At 32.2% G+C, this 10,756-nt stretch overlaps 1 protein-coding gene across 2 annotated transcripts; it reads right to left on the bottom strand.

Moving 5' to 3' along the window:
* Positions 1–2,864: 2,864 nt before the first annotated feature.
* LOC108756295 (putative Polycomb group protein ASXL3) lies at positions 2,865–9,867 on the bottom strand. 2 transcript variants are annotated; one of them, XM_018499999.1, is made up of 8 exons: positions 9,680–9,867; positions 9,203–9,613; positions 8,156–8,415; positions 6,627–7,859; positions 6,206–6,484; positions 4,540–5,424; positions 4,183–4,422; positions 2,865–3,409 (listed from the first exon to the last, which is right to left on the bottom strand). In XM_018499999.1, the coding sequence occupies exons 2-8, from the start codon at positions 9,528–9,530 to the stop codon at positions 2,993–2,995; spliced, it is 3,642 nt and encodes a 1,213-aa protein (XP_018355501.1). In that variant the 5' UTR covers positions 9,531–9,613; positions 9,680–9,867; the 3' UTR covers positions 2,865–2,992. The 2 variants fall into 2 exon arrangements, with proteins under 2 accessions (XP_018355501.1, XP_018355502.1); XM_018500000.1 differs by adding an exon at positions 3,719–3,762 and having other exon boundaries at positions 3,334–3,409; positions 9,203–9,867.
* Positions 9,868–10,756: the final 889 nt, after the last annotated feature.

Genomic DNA, 10,756 nt, shown 5'->3' with positions numbered 1-10,756 from the left:
TATATATATATATATTCCAATTCAAGTTAGGAGTTCAAGATACTAATCACTCTAAGACTGTCAAAAACGATATTTTTAAATGATCCTAAAAGGATCATTACTGCATTATTTGTACTGCACAGAATATTTCTAGATATACTACAGAGCATACATAGATAAAATTATGTTAATGATCTTCGCAATTTCTCAAAAAATCATTCCTCGGTATAACTAACAACATTAGGGAATAATCGTAACAAAATGGGAGATAAAGTCGAACGATACAAGCTACATATGTATATTTATGTTAGAATTATGAATATTCAGTTATTTCTCTTATTATTTGCAATAAATCGTTAATCTTAATCAATTATTCATTCTCATGATATATTACTGCTCCTGTACACAATGTCTGACAATATTAGTTTGACATACAACATGTACTAATACATGTGCAAAAGGTAATCTGAGCTACATTAAAACTTGAAGAGTTCAGTAGATCATCCTATATTCCAAAGGAATGATTAAAAGAGAGCATGTACAAAGAATTCGTCATTTAGCTTCGAGATCAACATGTACAGGAATATATGCAGCTATAATAAAAATAAATTCGTGTGTTAATAAATAAATAACAAACATACATATTATAGAGTGTGATGTTTAGTGGAAGACTGTGTTAAGGGTCGATATATAAGAGATTAAACTTTTTGTCTTAAACTTTTTAGAAGCAAGGGTCTCAAGAATACAGTTGAAATATTGGAATTAGAAGTTAGAATTACATTATTATATTGCATTAATAAATGAAAATGATATTATCAATAAATAAGATGACTATGAATGAAGTAATTATATTTTTCATAATAATCATGCATATAAAATGGCAATGGTTATATAATAAAGAATACAAAAACTATAAAAAAATGCCATCAATAAATAGCATAATAAATAAATGTAGAAAGAATATACAGGTGTATGTATAAAACAGACTAGAGTTTGATGATTTAAAAAAAAATAAACATTGCGCGAAGTATCTTCACAGAACTTTTTTGTGTATCTATTCAATGAATATTGAATATTAACAAATTTTCTGTTTGCATATTTTAATAAAAATGTATAGCAGAAATATTGATAATATATAAATTAACACAGTAATAAAGCATTCAAGACACTGTCAAAGAAGCAAAATTCCAATTAATTATTCAATGATTAATCTTTTTATGTATCAATTCTAAATAACTATGTAAGTATTGCTAGGCTTATAATACGAACTGTCTTAACATAATTTCGCATACAAAGTCTATATAGAAGTCTATTAATTTTATTATAAATATTAGTAATTCATTATACTCGTCAAATTCATCAACTCATTTATAATAAAAAATAATGGACAAAATAACAAAATAAGATGATCTCTAATTATTTTTTTATTTGATGTATAATGTAGCAATGTTGAATCTTGCAATACGCACAACTGTATCCTTCATTACCCTTAATCTGCAAAGACTTCCGTTTACATAAGAATGCTGAGCAATATTTTATAATTTTCAAATTAAATAATTTTACATGAGTACACTACAGTGTTAATTTTTACTATAACAAACTATTAAACATAGTTTTACTATTTTCTACTTTGGAATACTAAATTCACAAGGCATTTCTAACATATGTGAGCACTTCTAATATACAAATAATCAATTACACGGAAAAATAAATCTTTATTTATTTATGATGATATATAATAATTCAAATAGAAAATTTTAAAAACTTAGGAAAAGAATGACAAAATTTATAAAATTTATATTTTTTATTTTATAATATAAATTTAGAAATTTTCATACTTTTTGTAAAAAATTTGCTCAAGTTTTAACTTGCAAATTAATTATTTAAAATCATTGTTTTAAATACGACAAAATCTAATCCTCTTCTAAATACAATATTAAGAAAATAAAAAATCATATATAAGAGCTTATAAATTAAATCTATCTTTTATTATTTTTTAGTCTTGACCTCACAAAAGAAATTAAAATAAATTATTTTGGCAATTAAAAACATTTATTTCATTCTTTTAATTGAACGGATAAAATTAACTTAACGCATATTAATGTATAGTACAATTAAAAATTTCGAAATGTATTTATTAATAAACATTTATTAATAAATAAAATTAGATGAAAATTGGAATGCAATACTACTCATACAAAATATGACATATTAGCAAACGCTGATCACGGTATTTAGTCAATAACTGCAGAAATGTTATGTAGAAGATGTTCGAACTTTTTGATTACCTTGTGATAACTTTATAGTATATTACATTGTATGTATGTGTGTATATATGCATACATACAGGGAATAAGCAAAATAATGTAAATACTTAGGAAATACTTATTTTATTAATAAAATGTTAATTTAATAGTCTATCTTTGTTAGAATAGAGTTATGTTTAAATAGCATAGGAACTGCTACAATGCAATGTTATATTATTGATGTAGAATATTTTTTAATTGAAAATTAACTTAGAAAATATTGGAGGAAAAAATCTTATTCTCATTTTACTCTTTAAAAATAAAAAGAAATTACGAATGATTTGATGATATATAAATGAAGCGATTAGTTGACTAGAAAAAATATTAAAGTTTTGGAGAACAGAAGATAATTTTGGAAAATAGTGAGAAATAAATTTTCTCCTCTAATATCATTTATATATACAATTGAAAGATCTTCTACTAAAGGATTACATTGGCAACAATTCAAGCATTATGTGACTCTATTCTAAAACATGTATTAAAAGCAAATGATGGGCTAATCCCTTATTAATAAACATTGTATTTCTCAGGTGTTTATATTATTTTGTTTATCCTTTATATATCATATTATATACGTGTGTCTTTGTGTATGTACATATATAAATTCATACGATAACATGTTTGATATTTTCCGTTTACTAACTTGGATGCTCAGCACTCTTATCTTATAACGGATTTAATTTTATACACAAACAGTTGAAGATGAATTAACGTATGAGGCAGGTAGCACAGATACGTTGAGGCCCGATGCAGTCATCGTGGCAGAAGGCACCACACTGCCGACAAATTACCATGGCTCCCCGCATATTACATTCACACGGAGGTGGCGGATCGCCGCCAATTATCATGCCGGGTGCACCAGGTTCCGCTCCGCCTGTCACTCTACTGTCCGCGCCTCTTGCTTTCAGGGTGACAGCTTGATGGGAACCCTCCCCAGCACTGGCCGGTCTTCCTCGAACTAAATGAACCCCAACGCCCATTCCTGCAATCTGAGGCGGTAATGGAGGTGCGGATGATGCTCTCGGTGCACTGTCCCCAACTCCCGTCCTTTGTACAAGTATATATTGCCCGAGACCATTACTGGTGGTGGAACCAAGCTGCGCTATAGGAGTACTTTCTGTAACCTACAAGGCATTGAAAATTTAATTAAGAAAATCATTACAAATATTTTGCGCAACTTGAACTGATAAATTGTATGTTCAAGCTACTTTTAATTGACAATAGAAATATATTAAACAAATAACATTTCAATTAGCATTCTAAGTCTGTTTGCGTAAGTACGTTTATTCATCATCATCTTTGTTGTCAGACTTATAAATTTTTGTAGCATTGTACAAATCATTGCTGCGTCATTGCATCTGATAATTACAGTCGCACTATCTCTACTGCGTTTAGAAACCCAAAACTAATGTAAAGACTTGTTTTTTAGGTACCTGTATGATACCGAGATCATCACAAGAGACCCGCGAGATTAGCACTGTACACACAAAAAAGAATAAAATAGTATGCGTGTACGTCAAGATATTCAGTACATATATTTCATATGATAAGAGTAATATTAAAGGATATAAACTCAAATGAAAGATATATTTATAGTAAAGTACAATATATGTTTTTATAGTGTTATTTACTGTGATGTATTTCGTTAATTTGTTCTCGTAAAATTTATTATAATTTTAGTAGAATTGCATCAGGTCTCGTTTATTATAAGATTGTCGTATTAATAAACTTTCTTTATTTGTTTCATGACAATGTTAGATTCACAAAAAGAGAAAAAGATTTGATATTAGTATATTTTACTCTTGATATGGCAAGTAATACGTACAGAAAACAGCACAAGTAAATATCTAAATGGCTATGTTAATAATTGATATATGTAATAAATGCTATATAATACCTCCGTTGATGCAGCTTGACGCGCCGATGCAAATACATGTCTCAGCATAACTGCTTGCGTCTTATTTTGAGCTTGTTTATTGTGTTGTATCGCTTGCTGCGTTTTCTGGGGTTTAACCGTCGTCAGGGTGCGACCACCAGATTTGCTGGTTGTGAATGCACCATCTCCTCTAGCAAGTAAACTTGGCGGTGGTTTTAAATGGGCCTTTAGTTGATCTCTATTCGGTGAACTTTGTATGACCTGAAATAATATCAGTGTTCCTACATTTATCAATGTAATTGCGCATCGCATGTCCGATAAATTCATATCTTTATTACACTCGCATATAATTCTAAATGGAATACTAAATTAGTTTACCGCTTGACATATCTGATAGCTGCGCTCCAAATTGACAGCACCCGGAGGCTCTTTGGTGGAGCTTCTCGATCTACTTCCTTGTTCTTTATTACTATTCCTAGAACCTCTTTGGCTGCCTTGATTAGACGCACGTGAAGGTCGTGACGATCGATCAGTGACGGTTAGTGATGGTCCAGGATATTGCTGTTGTGTCTGCTGCTGTTGTTGTGTTTGTTGTTGTTGTTGCTGCTGCTGCTGTTGTTGATGCACAGCCGAAATTTGTCGAGGTTGAACAGAAGTAGCAGTTTGATGTTGAATAACAATTGCATTTTGTGCACGATTCTGAGATTGTACTCCTACCGTAGTCGGGAGAGTATTTTGTACTTGACTTTGCGTTGCAATGGTGTTTTGATTCACGTTATTACGTGCATTGTTATTTTGAGTATTTATTTGAGTAATGGTATCTTGCGTTTGTATCATGTTAACTTGTGTAGTGTTACTCTGCTGGGGTTGAAGCTGGGCCGAGATCGTAGAATTACTTGCCAGTGAAGATGTCTCTTGTTCCGGATTAAAACTCGTTTGCACAAATCTAATAGATTGCAATTGCGGGAATGTAATGATCGGTGGACTTTGCGATTGCAAATTCTTCATAACGCAACTGCTGCTTGGTGTGTTGATAGCTAAGTCTGATTGAAATGTGGTTCCTTGAACAACCGGTAATTGAATACAATTAACAGATTCCACATTGGCATCCGCACTAATAAACTGTTGCGAAGAGGTTGTAGAATCGGTCGTTGTGGAAGTTTCGCTGCATTCATCTTGCGTTGTTACCGTAATATTAGCCGCTACAGATCCATCGAGAGCAGCCGCCACTAAAGGCCAAGGTACCTGCAGCTCCTCTTGCGTCTTTGCAACGAAAAATATAAATTAATATAAAACTTTGTTAACATTGGATTTTTTTGAAAATAAACAAAATTTATCAAGATAATTTTTTTTTATATTTATATTAAATCTCTCTTTATACTTCACAAGATCTATATTATACATATTACAATTTTATTTAATATAAATATATTGTAGTATTTTAGAATTATTTTAGTGGAATTATTTTCCTTAATCAACATCGAGAAAAAATCAATCATTACCAATCGTCTGTTTAGAGCTTCTTATTTGTGATTACATGCTAAATTCTAATTTTTCTTATCTTGGTCTTTAAACATTCCGATTTACTCTAATTACCTATACTCAACCCGGTTGTTTTACATTCAAATCTTAACTAATATTTTGTATCTTTAAGAATTGAGTTATTTTCGACAAAATAACACGCATATCGACTTATTTACATAAATTTCTGAAATTAACTGTATCACTGATATATTTGTATGGTATAAACAATATTAATATCCTTACAATACAAGGTACAATTTGGTTAGGTTCTAAACATGGATTCACTAGAATCCGTATTTTTCACTTATTCAAAATGGTTAAAAAAATCTCTAAAAATTTACCAACATACTTTCAACTTTCTAGAATAAATATTGAAACTTCATTTTGGAAAATAATAAAATGTAGTATAATTTATAATTACTGAAAAACTCAAAGAAACTTGCATGAACAGAAATCGCTCGATCACTAGTGATTCGATTTTGTACAATAAAGGTTAAAAACTATTTATGTGTATATTTACCCTGTTATTATTATTAATGTTATTAACGGTTGGATCCACTGTCCAACTACATTCTAACATTTCAGAACAGACGTAATTATTTGCCTCTCGTAAAGCTTCATCCTCATTACCAGCATTTACATCCGTTCCCGTGGTATCTTCAGTTTGTCCAGTTACTACTTGAGGCTCGGTTACTTCTGAATTAGTTGAAGCCATTTCCATTCCCTCAAGAATAGGATATATTATCTCTTCTGGACATCCCGAAATTTCTTCATACATTTCTCGCATTTCTCCTCGTACCTAAATCATAATTAAATTTTTGACAATATTATAATAATAGTTAATTTTTATTTTCATGAACATTACAGTCAATCGAGATTGTGCTAATGACATATCTACAATCTCTTAATAGCGCGTTTGCAGTAGGGATTAAAATTCTTACCTCAAGTTCATGAATACGCTGTAAAGTCTCGCTATCGATTTCCATTCCTTCTGGAATTTGTGATTCGCTGTCCGCTGTATTTTCATGGGAAGTCTGTGTTACTTCAGTTTGATCACTGTTAATCAAACTGGTATCCTCTATAACGATATCCGCGGGCCTAACTTGATCCTGCGGTGATGAACTTTCAAGGATACTCGTGGTTTCACAATCCGATATTTGATAAATCTGATCGCTAGATATTTGTGAAATCTGTTCTTTTGACATCTGAGAAATTTGATCTATAGATGCTTGCGATATATATTCACTGGAAAGCTGCGAAATTGATTCCCCGGACGTGTGCGATGCACGTTCTATCTGTTCACTCGATCTGGGTGATGAATTATCATCGGGCAATAGCACAGTATCTTCTTCTGATGCTTCAATTACGTTATTTTCTACAGGCGGCAAACTTTTCTCACTGGTGGAAAAATTTGTTTCTTCTTCGTACACATTTGAGATGGCTCCTTGACATAATTGTCTCGCAATATCACTAGCCTCAACTAATTCTTGTTTCTCGCAAAAATCTGTAATCTTGTCAGATTCTTCTATTTTACTTTCATGCATTTGAATATCTTCTGTTACTTCCATGGAATTTACTTGCATGGAATTATCTAAATGTTTCTCATCAGTCACATTATCTGATAATGTATTATAATCCAAGGACATTAAATTTTGTTGCACTTCTTCGGAATTAACTAGATCATCGGTACTCTTTATGCTTATTTCGGTCTTGCAGCTAGTATCGACTTTATCATCTGTCATTACAATGGAACAAACAGCATGTTCCGATGAAGAAATATCCACGCTAGGAATATCCACGCTAGGAATATCCACGTTAGGAATATCCACAGTAGGAATATCCACGGCGGGAATATCCACAGTAGGAATATCTACGGTAGGAATATCCACACTAGATTCCAAACGAAGTCTTAAACTTGACCGTGTTACTGCACCACTAGAACGTGAATCGTTAATATAATGGAGATTCGATTTAAGTTTAGGCTCTCGCTTTTCTCCCCATATTGGTTCAAAATGTTTCACTTTCCATGGATCTAGCTTATTTTTATCTCGTTCTGCTTCCATCTTCAGGCGTTGCTGATTTTCTGGAGTAAATTCCCCTTCTGCTAAACGTTTCCGCCATTCCAGGCAAGCTCTCGCAAAAAATTCATTATTCAATCCAGAGATAGCAGCATCCTAGGAATAAGATAGAATAACATAAATTAAATTTCATCAATTAGAATGAAAATGCTAGTATATTTTCAAAACAAATTAAACAGAGTTGTGGCTCATCTCGAGTTGATAATTAGACTGACTTTAAATTAATATAATTATCATAAGATTTTAAATACTATATATATTTACATTCTTATGATAATTGTATTAATTTAAAATCAGTCTAATTATAAGCTCGAAATAAGCCATGACTCTCTTTAATTAAATTTCATCAAATAATTCATTGGTACATATTATTGAGAAATTGTATTTAGTACCTGTCTATCCACAGCAGGCAGGAGTTGTGCAAGCTTCCGTTGATACAGTGGAGGCAAGCCTTGAAATGTATGCCTATTTAACAGCGCGCGTAAACTCGTACTTGCTAATATACTTGCTGGAGATTCCAAATCCACAAGACCAGCTTCTAATTGCGCGGTTGCAGACAATCTCTTTGTAGATCGTCTACGACTTGACTTTAAGCTAAATCCAGGTAAACTAGCCAAAACTTCTCTCATTGTGGCAGCAGGTTCTTCCGCTGCTATATTCATACAAAACATGAATTATTTTAGATGATGAGTGATTACCACATTAGTAAATAAAAATGAAACTGTTCACTATAATCTTTATTTTCCATTTGAAGAAAATAAAATAAACTTATACAATTAATATTTGTTCAAATTATAATAGTATGAATATTATGTTATTGTTATATTAATCTGTCTATTTACAATAAATGTTGTGAAAACATATGTATTTATCAAACACTAATCAAAATTTTCTCATTACTTAAAAAATCTATTGCAGTCTCTCATAAATATATCACAAGAATAAAATATAATGAATATGATAAATATTGAGACATTTACATATAATTTATCATATCGAAGTAATATATAAATAAAAAGACATATGTGAATATATATATGTATATGTATATGTATATAAAAGCACTACTTTATATCTTTCCTTTTTTAATTTTTCATTTAAACATGGAAACAAATCTTGTCTTTATTTGTAATTTTCTAATATTACTGACAAAATATTAATAAATTGCAATTTGTTAATGTTCTATCGAATTATAGGTATACATTGAAAATTAATATATGTCAGATTTTACAACACATATATAGTTGTAATGTTAAATAAATATATGTAAATTATATAAAGGAAGTCAAGTAAAATTAAATACTTTTTTATACACATATTGTACCACTCTCTAAAAGTTCTCTATTTAGAAATCATCGAATTCCATTGACTTCTTCTATATGAACAAAAAGAAAAGTAGAGATAGAACAAATAGCATATATCAAAAGGCTTGCGATTACCGGTGTTAACGTGTTGCATATTATTAACTGGGGATGGTGGATCGTTCGGTGGCGGTGGCGGTAGCGGTTTGACAACGATCCTGGGCAACGTACGGGAATTACCCGCCGCTATTGTCGTATTCTTCCTACGCCGTTTGGCTTGCTGTCGTAAAGCATGCTTAATGACCTTCTTACTATGCACCATGCTAGAGTAGCCAGAGCAACCCGGAATAGTCTCGCACCCTTCACCCTTGCTGAGATCCACGTCCGTGTCCATGGCAGCGCCTATGGCTTTGACATCGTCGACGAGGGGAATGTCAGAGCACGCGGTGTAAACCTGCCGCGGCATTGCATTAAAACATGTACTGACGTCTCCGTTCGTTGCATTCCATCCTCCCACGAGAATTTAGAATTCACAAATGTGTCCTCCTACTTCACCGAGATATAAACATAACATCTCTTTCTTTCCCTCTCACTCTCTCTGTCTCTCTTTCTTACCAGTGGCGACCGAGTGACATTCTTGTCGGACCAGTCGAAATATGCTGTGAAAGATCACGGCGGTACCATTTATGTCATTTCGTTCCGAGAATTCGTGAATCCACGAAATTACATTGAACAACAAAACGTTACAGCTTCCTCAATCACATAATGAAATGCCATCCGGGAAAGTAAAGAAGCTTCCGCTTCTTTCGGCCATACTGTATTTACATATTTATGCCACGGAAATATCGTTGAGATAGATGCACGACTCGTTTTGCATCAACGACGTATATTCATGTGTATTACGTTTACATCAGTTTACACAGCTCGATTTACGTTGAAGTTATAACATTGATGTTATAAAACTGGCCAATCATAGTTATTCCTCTGAAGAATAGAATAACTGTGATTGGCCATACACCACACACAGTTTCCTAATGTCAATATTATAACTTTAGCGTAAATCAAATCGTGTAAACGTAGTCTTTTTTGCTAAAATGTGCTAAACGCAGCCACTAAAGCGAGGAGTACAAACTCTTGCATTACGCATAGCACGTAATGCATAAGAAAATGTATCAATCAAAGTTCTCCGTTTCCTTCCTTTCCATGACATAAAGAACTCTGATTCAATTTCTTATATCTCATGTGTTATGTGTTATGCAAGAGTCTATGAAAGAAAATTAAGTGGACAGCACAGACTGTTACATAACGTATTTATAAAACACGAGGCATAAGAAATCAGCCAGACCAAACCAATCAGAGTCCTTTATTTCACGGAAAGAAAAAAAATAAAGCACTTTGACTGGTTTATTTTTTTGTGCCTCACAAATGTAATGCAAGAGCCTGTATTCCCCGCTTTATCCACTCGGATTTTTCCTATAAAGACGCACGTAAAATGTTGGATAATTTTCTTTATGCATACGTTTATGCGACTATGCAAGTTTGTATGGATATACCCTTATAATGCAGGATCTTAAGCCTATTCTATAATAGTCGTAAGCGTAGTTGTAAGTGTTGATCAATCAAGTCGAATGTGAGGAGAATATTTGACTGGGATTGGTCAATTCTTACAACTACAATCACTTACAACTACGG

The sequence above is a fragment of the Trachymyrmex septentrionalis genome, unplaced genomic scaffold, assembly GCF_001594115.1.
Source record: "Trachymyrmex septentrionalis isolate Tsep2-gDNA-1 unplaced genomic scaffold, Tsep1.0 scaffold97, whole genome shotgun sequence".
In the NCBI taxonomy this organism is placed as follows: Eukaryota; Metazoa; Arthropoda; class Insecta; order Hymenoptera; family Formicidae; genus Trachymyrmex; species Trachymyrmex septentrionalis.
This window is presented reverse-complemented; position numbering and strand designations above follow the sequence as displayed.

What these genes read in the sequence shown, in the direction of transcription:
- LOC108756295 (XM_018499999.1), bottom strand. Translation starts at nt 9,530, where the DNA reads ATGCCGCGGCAGGTTTACACCGCGTGCTCTGACATTCCCCTCGTCGAC. An exon ending in AGCGTATTCATGAACTTGAG is followed by an intron (nt 6,485 to 6,626) that starts GTAAGAATTTTA and finishes ATTATGATTTAG; the next exon opens with GTACGAGGAGAAATGCGAGA. An exon ending in GCTATCAGATATGTCAAGCG is followed by an intron (nt 4,423 to 4,539) that starts GTAAACTAATTT and finishes ATATTATTTCAG; the next exon opens with GTCATACAAAGTTCACCGAA.